The sequence below is a fragment of the Salvelinus namaycush genome, chromosome 8, assembly GCF_016432855.1.
Source record: "Salvelinus namaycush isolate Seneca chromosome 8, SaNama_1.0, whole genome shotgun sequence".
Lineage (NCBI taxonomy): Eukaryota > Metazoa > Chordata > Actinopteri > Salmoniformes > Salmonidae > Salvelinus > Salvelinus namaycush.
In genome coordinates, this window is record NC_052314.1 from 59,492,618 (window position 1) to 59,507,287 (window position 14,670).

At 43.7% G+C, this 14,670-nt stretch overlaps 2 protein-coding genes across 2 annotated transcripts in view; both read left to right on the forward strand.

The window, feature by feature from the left end:
• The window catches only part of LOC120052984 (oocyte zinc finger protein XlCOF7.1-like), a 164,375-nt gene that overhangs the window by 27,886 nt on the left and 121,819 nt on the right, over positions 1-14,670 (forward strand). The window lies entirely within an intron of this gene.
• Positions 11,786-14,563, forward strand: LOC120052970 (zinc finger protein 214-like). Its single transcript, XM_039000218.1, has 4 exons — positions 11,786-12,417; positions 12,728-12,858; positions 13,030-13,192; positions 13,446-14,563. Exons 1-4 carry the CDS (start codon positions 12,126-12,128, stop codon positions 14,225-14,227), a joined length of 1,368 nt encoding a protein of 455 aa, XP_038856146.1. The 5' UTR covers positions 11,786-12,125; the 3' UTR covers positions 14,228-14,563.

The following is a 14,670-nucleotide window of genomic DNA, read 5'->3' on the forward strand; positions in this document are numbered from 1 at the left end:
CAAAAACCAGCACATCGTCCAGGTAACAGAGAAGGCTAGGAAAAAAATTACAGCTGCAAGTCTCTTTGGGTATGTCTCTATAAGCTTGGAACATCTAGCCACTGGGATTTTTGCCCATTTTTCAAGGTAAAACTGCTCCAGCTCCTTCAAGTTGGATGGGTTCCGCTGGTGTACAGAAATCTTCAAGTCATACCACAGATTTTCAATTGGATTGAGGTATGGGCTTTGACTAGGCCATTCCAAGACATTTAAATGTTTCCCCTTAAACCACTCGAGTGTTGCTTTAGCAGTATGCTTAGGGTTATTGTCCTGCCTGAAGGTGAACCTCCGTCCCAGTTTCAAATCTCTTGGAAGACTGAAACAGGTTTCCATCAAGAATTTCCCTGTATTTAGTGCCATCCATCATTCCTTCAATTCTGACCAGTTTCCCAATCCCTGCTGATGAAAAACATCAGATGGTATTATTGGGGTGATGAGAGGTGTTGAGTTTGCACCAGACATAGCGTTTTCCTTGTTGGCCAAAAAGCTAAATTGTAATCTCATCTAACCAGAGTGCCTGCTTCCATATGTTTGGGGATTCTCCCACATGCCTTTTGCCGAACACCAAACGGGTTTGCTTATTTTTTTCTTGAAGCAATGGCTTTTTTTCTGGCCACTTACGTAAAGCCCAGCTCTGTGGAGTGTACAGCTTAAAGTGGTCCTATGGACAGATACTCCAATCTCCACTGTGGAGCTTTGCAGCTCCCTCAAGGTTATCTTTGGTCTCTTTGTGAGTTGGTCTGTGGTCTGAGTTTTGGTGGGTGGCCCTCTCTTGGCAGGTTTGTTGTGGTGCCATATTCTTTCCATGATTTAATGGTGCTCTGTGGGATGTTCAAAGTTTCAGATATTTTTTTATAACCTAACCCTGATCTGTACTTCTCCACAACTTTGTCCTTGACCTGTTTGGAAAGCTCCTTGGTCTTGGTGGTGCCCCTTGCTTCGTAGTGTTACAGACTCTGGGGCCTTTCAGAACAGGTGTATATATACTGAGATCATGTGACACTTAAAGTCCACCTGTGCACAATCTATTTAACTAAATATGTGACTTCTGAAGGTAATTGGTTGCACCAGATCTTATTTAGGGGCTTCATAGCAAAATGGGTGAATACATATGCATGCACCAATTTTCCGTTTGTAATTTTTTTGTATTTTTTGAAGCAAGTAATTTTTTCCACTTCACCAATTTGGACTATTTTGTGTATGTCCGTTACATGAAATCCAAATAAAAATCAATTTAAATTACAGGTTGTAATGCAAAAAAATAGGAAAAATGCCAAGGGGGGTGAATACTTTTGCAAGGCACTGTAGTCTTCCTGCCACTGTGCCGTGTTGCTGTTTGATGGAGCGACGGGAGTTACCGATGAAGTGCAAGTACATTCTTGACGTGTGTGCCCAGCTGCATAACAGAGGAAGCAGAGGTGGTGTGAATAACAATTATCTATTGTGCTGTGATTTGCGTCTCCACACACTTTGCATTGCAAAGATGGGTCCTCCCTTCTCCTGGGCCTCCTCTGGAAACGGCTATCATAGCCGCCTACAGGTTGCTGTGACCTCTGTTCCAAGACACGTTCAAGCATGGCAATCACATGATCCAATGCCTCGGATGAGCCATTTGTGAGCTGCGGCAAGGGGTCCGTGCAGTTTGCAACAGCCGACACTGGCCTACAACAGCCGACACTGGCCTACTACTTCCTGCGTCAGTGTGGTGACCAGTGGGGGCAGCCGCAAGGGACGTGGAGCCTTGCACTTCCTCTGGTACTCCTCCAGCCTGCCATGGACCTCTGCGTGAATATGGTTTGCACATGAATATCAATGACAGCTCTGGGTTCGGACAGTGCTTGATGAACATGGGGTCAGAACACGTGATGGATTGTCTAGCTCCTTGTTCTGCATCTTCAAACAGTCCTCTGCCACCTCTATGGCCCTGTTCAGTCTAATCCAGTAGTCAAATGGAGTCTCCCCTTCCATTGGCAACATAGAATAAACATCAGCTAGGGGCATGTCAGAGTTGATTGTGTCATTTTAGAATGTCAAAAACAGATCTTGGGCCCTGGCTTAAGTCAACTGGGTTACTGCGCAGGCTTACTCTTACCACACCCCGTGCCCGCCCCGTCAGCTTGCCCAAAACTTAATCTGACCTCTCCTGCCCACCATAGCCCTTCTTCTGCATGTACACTAACATGATCTCCTCCCACTCATGCACTGTGCATTCCTCTGAACCATCCCCCATGAAACACACTGGTTCCCTGACATTTTTCACCACTACAGTCGTGGCCAGAAGTTTTGAGAATGACACAAATATTAATTTTCATAAAGTCTACTGCCTCAGTTTGTATGATGGCAATTTGCATATACTCCAGAATGTTATGAAGAGTGATCAGATGAATTGAAATTAATTGCAAAGTCCCTCTTTGCCATGCAAATTAACTGAATCCCCCCAAAATATTTCCACTGCATTTCAGCCCTGTCACAAAAGGACCAGCTGACATCATGTCAGTGATTCTCTCGTTAACACAGGTGTGAGTGTTGACGTGGACAAGGCTGGAGATCACTCTGTCATGCTGATTGAGTTCGAATAACAGACTGGAAGCTTCAAAAGGAGGGTGGTGCTTGGAATCATTGTTCTTCGTCTGTCAACGGTGGTCACCTGCGAGGAAACACGTGCCGTCATCATTGCTTTGCACAAAAAGGGCTTCACAGGCAAGGATATTGCTGCCAGTAAGATTGCACCTAAATCAGCCATTTATCGGATCATCAAGAACTTCAAGGAGAGCGGTTCAATTGTCAAGAGGCGGGTGGACAAACAAAAACTCACAAATTCTGACAAACTCCAAGCATCAATTATGCAAGAATGGGCTGCCATCAGTCAGGATGTGGCCCAGAAGTTAATTGACAGCATGCCAGGGCGGATTGCAGAGGTCTTGAAAAAGAAGGGTCAACACTGCAAATATTGACTCTTTGCATCAACTTCATGTAATTGTCAATAAAAGCCTTTGACACTTGAAATGTGTGTAATTATACTTCAGTATTTCATAGTAACATCTGACAAAAATATCTAAAGACACTGAGGCAGCAGACTTTGTGAAAATTTAATATTTGTGTCATTCTCAAAACTTTTGGCCACGACTGTACATTTAGACTAAAACTGTCCCCAACCTTGGTACCACCAACATTATCATCCTTCTGAAGTCCCACCCCATCTCCCATAGCCTTTGATTCTAAACAAGAAGCAATATTTTCACCTATGGAGTGACCTATCTGCTTAATGCCCGCAATAAATACATAGACACATCCCCATTCCTAGGACTAGGTGAAACTGGATCAAATGCACTGAGTTGAGGTAGCTCTAAATCATGTGGAAGGTGCACACTTGCCTGTGGAGTTGACCTGGTAAGTGGAGAAATAGCTGCCCCCCTACCCACTGGCGGTGAAGGGTTAAACATGAGAACTCCCCTACCTCTCCATTTTAAACTTTTTTTGTGATTGTAAATAAAAGTAAATCAAAATAAAAGTATTATTATTTTAATAATTAAACATAATGCACTCAAAATAAGTTCAGTAGTAGTAGCACCTGTTTCTAACAAGACCAAGAATCGACACAGAAAATTAACAAACGCACTCATTTAATAGCTCTGTCGCCACCTGGTGGCGAAAAATGGCGTCGCACTCATGTTAATTGGCATCGTAAAGTTACTAGCATAACATCACAATTACATCACTAAATAATCATACTATCACCACATACAAGTAATAAACAGTATATTATATTTCCACCACTCACTCATGCTATCAAGAGCTTTCTGAGAATTCCACTTGTGCAGAATGCCCAGACCCCTGAAGTTCATATCAGATCCATGCCAGACCCCTGACATTATTTAGAATTCTGGATTCCTGGGGCCTCCCGGGCAACGCAGTGCTAGCTGTGCCACCAGAGATTCTGGGTTCGAGCCCGGCTGCGACCGGGAGGCCCATGGGGCGGCGCACAATTGGCCCAGCGTCGTCCGAGTTAGGGAGGGTTTGGCCGGCAGGGATATCCTTGTCTCATCGCGCACTAGCGACTCCTGTGGCGGGCCCGGGCGCAGTGCACGCTGACCAGGTCTCCAGGTGTACGGTGTTTCCTCCGACACATTGGTGCGGCTGGCATCCGGGTTGGATGTGCATTGTGTCAAGAAGCAGTGTGGCTTGGTTGGGTTGTGTTTCGGAGGACGCATGGCTCTCGACCTTCGCCTCTCCCAAGTTCGTACGGGAGTTGCAGCGATGAGACAAGACTGTAACTACTACCAATTAGATCCTACCACAAAACTGGGGAGAAAAAATGGGGTAAAAATACAAATAAAATAATTCTGGATACCTGATCAGATCTCGAGTATTTGGGGTCATGTGGATCCTTGAAGACCTCTATATAACCCTAATATTTACCCTCTGAATTTGTTTTTTCTTATGTTATATTCATAAAATAGGCCCTCTTTTTTTTGTAACACCTTTATAACAAACAAATTCTGCTGAGGTCATCATTGGGGAAGAAAAAACAACTCTGTGGCCCTTTACTGTGGCCCTTTCCCCTATAGCCCTCCCATGGCACTGTTGTAACCCCTATTACTAGCCTGTTCAACTTCTCTTTCGTATCGTCTGAGATCCCCAAAGATTGGAAAGCTGCTGCGGTCATCCCCCTCTTCAAAGGGGGAGACACTCTGGACCTATATCCATTCTATATCCATCCTGCCCTGCCTTTCTAAAATCTTCGAAAGCCAAGTTAACAAACGGATCACAGACCATTTCGAATCCCACCATACCTTCTCCACTATGCAATCTGGTTTCCGAGCTGGTCATGGGTGCATCTCAGCCACGCTCAAGGTCCTAAACGATATCATAACCGCCATCAATAAAAGACAGTACTGTGCAGCCATCTTCATCGACCTGGCCAGGGCTTTCGACTCTGTCAATCACCGCATTCTTATCGGCAGACTCAATAGCCTTGGTTTCTCAAATGACTGCCTCGCCTGGTTCACCAACTACTTCTCAGAGTTCAGTGTGTCAAATCGGAGGGCATGTTGTCCGGACCTCTGGCAGTCTCTATGGGGGTGCCACAGGGCTCAATTCTCGGGCCGACTCTTTTCTCAGTATATATCAATGATGTCGCTCTTGCTGCTGGTGATTCTCTGATCCACCTGTACGCAGACAACACCATTCTGTATACATCTGGCTCTTCTTCGGACATTGTGTTAACAAACCTCCAAACGAGCTTTAATGCCATACACACTAATTCCGTGGCCTCCAACTACTTTTAAATGCTAGTAAAACCCGCCTGCCCGACTAGCATCACTACTCTGGACGGTTCTGACTTAGAATATGTGGACAACTACAAATACCTAGGTGTCTGGTTAGACTGTAAACTCTCCTTCCAGACTCACATTAAGCATCGCCAATCCAAAATTACATCTAGAATCGGCTTCCTATTTTGCAACAAAGCCTCCTTCACTCATGTTGCCAAACATACATTCGTAAAACTGTCTATCCTACCGATCCTTAACTTCGGCGATGTCTACTCAGCAAACTGGATGTAGTCTATCACAGTGCCATCCGTTTTGTCACCAAAGCCCCATATACTACCCACCACTGCGACCTATGCTCTCGTTGGCTGGCCCTCGCTACATATTCGCCGCCAAACCCACTGGCTCCAGGTCATCTACAAGTCTTTGCTAGGTAAAGCCCCGCCTTATCTCACCCCTAGCACGCGCTCCAGCAGGTATATTTCACTGGTCATTCCCAAAGCCAACACTTCCTTTGGCCACCTTTCCTTCCAGTTCTTTGCTGCCAATGACTGGAACGAATTGCAAAAATCACTGAAGCTGGAGACTTATATCTCCCTCTATAACTTTAAGCATCAGCTGTCAGAGCAACTTACCGATCACTGTACCTGTACACAGCCAATCTGTAAATAGCACACCCAACTACCTCATCCCCATATTGTTATTTATCTTCTTGCTCTTTTGCACCCCAGTATCTGTACTTGCACATCTATCACTCCAGTGTTAATGCTAAATTGTAATTATTTTGCCTCTATGGCCTATTTATTGCTTTACCACCCTACTCTTCTACATTTGCACACACTGTACATCGATTTTTCTATTGTGTTATTGACTGTACGTTTGTTTATCCCATGTGTAACTTTGTGTTGTTGTTTTTGTCGCACTGCTTTGCTTTATCTTGGCCAGGTCGCAGTTGTAAATGAGAACTTGTTCTCAACTGGTCTACCTGGTTAAATAAAGGTTAAATATTTTTTTTTTTTAAACTGGGTAGTTGGTAGGAGTTGTCCTTAATGTATTTGATTATGTGTATAGTTACAAATCTCCCATGGCTGTAGCAAACATTGCCACTCAATAATTGACTTACAAGTCACACACTGTTGTCTGTATTTATATTGATGTACAGTACCAGTCAAAAGTTTGGACACACCTACTCATTCAAGGGTTTTTCTTTATTTGAAGTACATGCGGTGACAGGTGTGGTAGAGACTTCCAACGTTTTCCCTGAGAATCCTACCAGAGATGATTTTTGGACCGGTAGGAGTTAGATTTTGGTAAAAAAGTGGATCCCTGCTTTTTGTCTGACCCATAAGTTGTTTCAAGCTGGATAAATGACTAACAGAACTGTTACACCTGTCAAAGTTTCAAGAAGTGGATTTTTTTTTTTTTGGTGCATCCTCCACCCAGAGGCACGGATGGCTCCGCGTCATGCCCCTTGAGGATCGACCTGTGTTGTGCTTTGCTCTCTGGAGCAGGGCGGCGCTCAAAGGAGTGATCAATGGGGTTCCATCGAGTGAAAAAGTGGATCAAATTAAAAAATAATATCTCTGGTGTTTGTGACGCCCTCCGTTTGGTGATATGTAGACCCGGTGGCAATGGCAAGACTGAGAATACCCTGTCTATCTTGTTGATCTTTGAGACAGTTTATACCAGGTTAGGTCATATTTGTTATTTTGTGAGGGCCTATGTTCCGAACCTGCTACGGTGCTTTAGATACCAAGGATTCGGGCATGTTGCAGCAGTGTGTAACAGGGAGATCCCATGACCTGTGCAGGAGGGCATAGTCAGAGGGAGTGTAAAGTTAGGAAAGAGAATGTCTGGGGACCAGAATAAAAAAATACACCATCTGGAACATGACAGTGTTTGATTCTGGAAATGGTCCTCTACAAGCCGGAATGTTGATTAAAATTATATTTGAACTTACTCTGCTAATTTTCCCATAGTTTTGGTCCTTTGAGATAAAATATCCACAGGAAAGTATTGTTTACCTGACTTGTTAGAGAACCAGTACAGAAGTAGACATTTTTATCACCTGCGCAAAACTATGTAAACACCTGCAAGACTTCTATTAGTATGCATGGTTCGCGTGTGTGTACCATCTTGTACACCTGCAAAACATATTGATTTCCAAACACACAGACACGCTTTTTGAAGTTGGTTTAATAATACTTTCCTGTGGACAACCGGCAGAATAAGTTTAAATATAATTGTATTTAATATTCGTGACATAAGGAATATGTAAATGTGAGTGGTGTTGTCTACATAATTTAGTGACTATGATAGAGAAAGCACTGTGTCAACTTTGGGGCGCCCTAGCCCAAGATGTAACGTTACTATTAAAAAGTCTAAATCGATTCTCAGTTGCGATGCGGTTCGAGAAACAAAGCCCTTTACTTCATATCACATCAAAATAATTTCACAAATGCAAAATATACACTTACTGTACACTGTTTTAAATTACTTTGACAGTTTCAGCCGACAGTATTTTTCAGTTACAAGTTTCTGGCAGTCGTCTTCCGTTACCCACAGGTGTTCGGAGCATGCTAGATAGCTAATTAGCACAGGTGGTCCCTCTGTCTTCCGTAGACACGGAGATATGGACATGAGGGAACACTAATCCTAATAGCCCTATCAAGGTAAGTTAACTTTTTTGTGGGGGGAGGGGGTGGATATGAAACTTACCTTATGTTTCCAAAACCGTACCACAAGCGATACGTGTTCACATTTAGAGCAAACATTGGTTCTATCATCAATAGGCGATAAAGGTAGTTAGAGTCTATGAATGGGTAGGGGCACCCATGAGCTGGGGATACGAAGTGCTCTTTGAGAGAGAGACGAGTTTGAGTGGGGCAGAAAGTTTCCTATGCTGAGGCAGTGAAGAGAGTAGAGGATATTCCAAGGACAGTAGCAACCCGTCATTCAGGGCAGGTGCTTTGAGCCCCCCATTTTTAGCAAATAAAATATATATATATATATATATATACATATATATATAAACTCAGCAAATAAAGAAACGTCCCTTTTTCAGAACTCTGTCTTAAAAAGATAATTTGTAAAAATCCAAATAACTTCACAGATCTTCATTGTAAAGGGTGTAAACACTGTTTCCCATGCTTGTTCAATGAACCATGAACAATTAACGAACATGCACTTGTGGAAAGGTCGTTAAGACACTAACAGCTTACAGACAGTAGGCAATTAAGGTCACAGTTATGAAAACTTAGGACACTAAAGAGGCCTTTCTACTGACTCTGAAAAACACCAAAGAAAGATGCCCAGGGTCCCTGCTCATCTGCGTGAACGTGCCTTTAGGCATGCTGCATGGAGGCATGAGGACTGCAGATGTGGCCAGGGCAATAAATTGCAATGTCTGTACTGTGAGATGCCTAAGACAGTGCTACAGGGAGACAGGACAGACAGCTGTTCATCCTCGCAGTGGCAGACCACGTGTAACACCTGCACAGGATCAGTACATCACACCTGCGGGACAGGTACAGGATGGCAACAACAACTGCCCACGTTACACCAGTAACGCACAATCCCTCCATCAGTGCTCAGACTGTTCGCAAATAGGCTGAGAGAGGCTGGACTGAGGGCTTGTAGGCCTATTGTAAAGCAGGTCCTCACCAGACATCACCAGCAACAGCGTCGCCTATGGGCACAAACCCAATGTCGCTGTACCAGACAGGCCTGGCAAAAAGTGCTCTTCACTGACGAGTCGTGGTTTTGTCTCACCAGGGGTGATGGTCGGATTCGCGTTTATCTTCAAAGGAATGAGAGTTACACCGAGGCCTGTACTCTAGAGCGGGATCGATTTGGAGGTGGAGGGTCCGTCATGGTCTGGGGCGGTGTGTCACAGCGTCATCGGACTGAGCTTGTTGTCATTGCAGGCAATCTGAACACTGCGCGTTACAGGGAAGACATCCTCCTCCCTCATGTGGTACCCTTCCTGCAGGCTCATCCTGACATGACCCTCCAGCATGACAATGCCACCAGCCATACTGTTTGTTCTGTGCGTGATTTCCTGCAAGACAGGAATGTCAGTGTTCTGCCATGGCCAGCGAAGAGCCCGGATCTCAATCTCATTGAACACGTCTGGGACCTGCTGGATCGGAGGGTGAGGGCTAGGGCCATTGCCCACAGAAATGTCTGGGAACTTGCAGGTGCCTTGGTGGAAGAGTGGGGTAACATCTCACAGCAATAACTGGCAAATCTGCTGCAGTCCATGAGGAGGAGATGCACTGCAGTACTTAATGCAGCTGGTGGCCACACCAGATACTGACTGTTACATTTGATTTTGACCCCCTTTGTTCAGGGACACATTATTCCATTTCTGTTAGTCACATGTCTGTGGAACTTGTTCAGTTTATGTCTCAGTTGTTGAATCTTGCTTTGTTCATACAAATATTTATGTTTTATGTTTAACACATGTTAAGTTTGCTGAAAATAAATGCAGTTGACAGTGAGGACGTTTCTTTTTTTGCTGAGTTTATATATATATATATATATATATATATATATATATTTTTATATATATATAAATAAAATAGGAGCATTGCTCCGTGATTGGCTCAGCGTTCTGTCACTCATGGGGACAGTATTTCATCGACAAGTTTAAGTCCTTAGTAAGGGTAGACATCCTAAATTTCAGCCCTTTGGGTCCTGCCATAGAGTTATATTGCCAGTGCGCTTCCAAGAAGGCTCAAGGTCATTGGCCACAGATAAAATTATGTCAAATCATGTTATATGTACAGTAGCTTTGATTGAACTGATCATGTCAACATCTTACTTTCAAAATCTTAGCTAGCAGTCATCATCATGAATCAAGTCGATAATCTACTGGCAAATCCTTCTTAATCCTTGTCATATGAAGAGAAATAATGCAGAGAAATTATAGATAAAACGTATCGGTGCTCATCGGCCATTGGACATATAGATTACACAACAAGTTGGAAGCATTTGCCCACAAAGGCCTGCCGTACCACCTTCACAAGATGAGTCCAAAAATGTATTGTATGCTGCTCCATAAATTATGTAATATTCAAGGGAGATATGTATATTGTAGCTAAGAAACTAATACTAAGTGTATGTTGTGTAGTAAGCTGTTAGTAGCCCATGTGCCTCACCCTAATAATTTGGTCTATTTTCACCAACGCTGTATTGTACACACATCGTTCGTGGCCTGTGTGTGCTTGTTTTGTACAGCTTTGACAGTGCTACTGATAGTAGTGGTGGTGCTTAGCTTGCACGTGCAAATTCAGCACACACAACATTCTATAATAGAATTGTGTTATTTGACGTGTCAAATGAAAAGCTTATTTAACGCGCCAAATAGTGTTCTATGACGTGTATCGTTTTTGACACGCAAAGACCCAAACGGCATTCAATGTGCCTCATCCTAATAATTTGGTCTATTTTCACCTCTTAATTTCGCCTACTGCTCTAACTTGGTGGTGCACATGTAGCCTATAACCTGTTTTAGAGAAATGTAATCATTGACTATTGTAAGAGCTTTCATTGTCTGTTTATATGCCCCCTTTATTTATCCTACAGTTCTGACTTGTTGTACAGGGAATACACTGTAAGAACGGCCCATGTTCTGAATTCTGTCGCTGTACATTTCAAATGTGCTGAACAAATTGTTATATTGACTACATCTGTTGTCGCTCGCTCATTGTCTTAATCGAAATTACGGATTGCCTCTTACCCGCTTGTCATCCCCTTATTCCATAGTTTGTACATTTCAATTGTCAGTAGAAACCACATTTGTTTAAGCAAGTCAGCTATGTTTCTTTAAAAGGCATTAAATGAGGCTGAATGAACTGTTTCGCTGCCAGACAAGGCTCAGCTGAAAGCCAGGTGTAGCAATGGTAAGGTGTTGGGACTGCTGTTGGGACAGCTTTATGTAGTCCCTAACAATTTGTGGGCACCGTTTGTCACCGTTATCGTGCAATTAATGTATTGTTTAGTGTTGTGTAGTAGCTTTGCTGGCATGCACCCCACATTTTTGTTTTATTTTGTTTGCCCCACCAAGATTTACATGCTGAAATAGCCACTTCCCAAGGGTGAGTGATTTCACTGTTAGCCCCCCAGTGAGCAGGTCTGAAGAGAAAGATCTAGAGAGGGTGAGTTTTAGTAAGGTAGGATTTCCTGCTTTTATTGCTATGGTTATTAATTATCTGCACTGATGGAGCATAAATCCCAGAAAATAGATGTGGTAGTGGCATCAGCTGTTGGCCTGCAGTAGGATCTGGTAGGGCTAAAGTATTGGTATATTGTTGCATATGTGTAGAGTTAGATAGTGGTGAGATGTATTTTTCCCCTTTCTTTTCTGTGACATATTGTGCAATTCGTACTCCGACCTGTAAAGGCCAGCAACATTGCGTCAAGTCTGCAGGAAACTCACAGGAAAATGAAGTAAACGGAAGCAGAGAGGAAGAGGCGAAGCGAGAGGATTTACGCCGCCCAAAATCGGTCCTCGTGAGATAAGGTTTAGAAGTGTCGAATTACGTGAGGCTTATTCAATCGAATATAAGTTTCGTAATATTTAGGCTGTTCTAAATGTACTGATATCAGTGGACGCGCGCGGAATTCAGTCAACTGAGAAAAACGACTTAGTTGTAAATAATCTTTACGGAAATGAAGTGTCCAATAACAATTTCCACGTTAGCGTTTCTATTGTTATTTAGGCGTGTATTAACACCCAACTAAAAATATTACTCATTTAACTGCATAGAATCACATACTTAATTCGCATTGGAGACAGGACTTGGTTGATAGATGTTATCTAGGCTAACAATGGCTAACAGTATGGTTTTTCACACTCAAATAGCCTCCATCATGGAGGTGTTAGCGAATGCAGCCGTGGCAGAGATCTGTAAACTCGTAGACGACGACTATGCAGTGTTTCGTTTGGAAATAACTCAAAGCCAGAAAGAAAACAGGGCATTGCGGAGGAAACTACTGGAACTGAAGGTGGCACGGGAGCGCGCAGAAAGGACAATGCGAGAGCGCGTCCTCGCCAGTCGCCCAAGTATCAAGATCATCGACCGATACAGAGGAATAGCAAGAGGTAGGTCAATTTTTGGATAGTATGCAATAATTGCCCTGATTACTTAGCTATCTTGCGCAAAGACAAAATATAATGTTCTTGATTTACTGCATTTCCTATTACTAATTAATTAAAACAATGTGATGCATCAAACATAACACATCAATCAATAAATAGTATATGAAGAAGTTATGCAAAGTGTTAGCTTGCATCCTTGTCAATTATAGACAGTGTCAATAGTGTACAACATACCAAAAACTGTCAATAGTGTACAATACAGTGTTGGCAGTAGCTAAACTAATTGCCTCTTTTCCTCCAATCACTCTCTCAGGTGAAGGACATCTCACTGGAGGCCACAGGAGCTTTGTGAAGACAGCAGGACACAATACATTGAGAGATGACCAACCAATCACTGTTGATGAGGGGAGTGGAACCTCAACCCAGCACATTATTGTGATAGAGGTTAGTGTAATAGTGTTGCATAAAGCATTAGTTACTTTGTGGCCCCTTTATTTCAGAAAGGCTTCCCTCAGCTATTCACTTGCTTACATGTACATTCTCATCATAGGGGGACTTGTGAGACATTGTTATACAATTCAACTCATGTAATAACCATCTCTCTTCTTATGTCAGTCTGCAGATGCAGAGGCTGCAGGTCCTGGGGTCAAGCAGGAGACATCTGAAGGAGAGGAGAACCCACTGTACAGCAGAGACCTCCAAACTGGAGCAGTTGGAGCGCCTCCTGTAGCCACGGACAAACCCAGTGCAGCCCAAGACCCGACGCAGCATCACGGAGGTCAGTGGAACGCTGAACACCGTCCTCAAGTCAGAGACAGACACAGAGACTTGAACTGTAACACAAAGGCTTTTACACACAGGATCTGACCAAATGTCAGACCCAGAGAGAATGGGGCTGGGGAGACAGGGCTGTCCTCCTGCTCCCGCCTCAGAGTACATACTTTATGGAAGCCCGAGGACGGTTCATTCCCATCCGGACTCAGGTGACGCGTCAGAGACTGGTAATGATCCTTCTTGTTCTTATATTTCAGAGATGGACCCTAGCAACATGCCCTTGGGTTTAGAGGCACAGACTGATCTGTCTAGACGGGACTGGAACCGGTGCAGTAGAAGTGTATACTCTGACGGGTGCCTATATGAGACAGGGGAGGGTATGGCCGTAGATGACGTGAAAGTGGAGGGCGACATTCCTCCCACATGGAATGCAGATAGTCACCTAGGAGATGGACACTCACAGGGCAGAGATTTCTTAGATTACAGGGAAAGCTTGGAGACCAATCCAAATGTCGCTGCCCACTACCCTTTACACACGCTCAGGGATCGTGACCCATTGTCCACGTCGATGGGGCCTTCTGATTCACATGGCAGCGTCCTTTTCGATCAGGTATTGAACTCAAACGACAGGACTAGAGCCCAGGCTCAGAGAGGGGAAGCTACATCAGGCAATAGTAAAGATAAACGGTTCCCCTGCATGTTCTGTAACAAAGGCTTCAGCTGCCCCCAGAAGGTGGAGATCCACCAGAGGGTCCACACAGGGGAGAAACCCTACAGCTGTGCCCAGTGTCACATGCGCTTCACCCAGGCTGGCAACCTGAAGAGGCACCAGAGGGTGCACACTGGGGAGAAACCCTACAGCTGTACCCAGTGCCACATGTGCTTTGCCCAGACTGGTCACCTGAAGATGCACCTGAAGGTCCACACGGGAGAGAGGCCGTTCACTTGTACGCACTGTGGGAAGAGGTTCTCAGAGAGAAGCTACCTCAGGATACACCAGCAGAAAAAACACTCCACTTTGATAGCTTCTGACGTTTAGATCAAACCCTGGATTTTCAGCAGAAAAGCTCCACTTGGAATGACAAGATTAACAGATTTCGGTGTTGAATATTCCTGGGTAGAGTGTTGCATCCAGACATTGGCATATTTAAGCCTACAAATCTGTTACATATTGTGTTTGTATTGTGTTGGCTTTATGATGTTCACAAATGCCTATTTCATTACTTCCATTCAACTACTTACTTTTTTCCCCAAGACACTTTTAATGAGAAAATGAATGCAGTTTATCAAGTCCATGCCTAAGTTTTGTATATGTGTGGTTTTCATATGGTGTATTTAACAGTTTTGTTTAATAAACACAAAATGGGACTTTTCATTCTAAGACTTTCATTGAGACTCTTTAGTATACGTCACATCTTATCTGTATACACCTGACAGCGCTTTATAACCATATACTTACTAAATATACCCACACCCTTACGA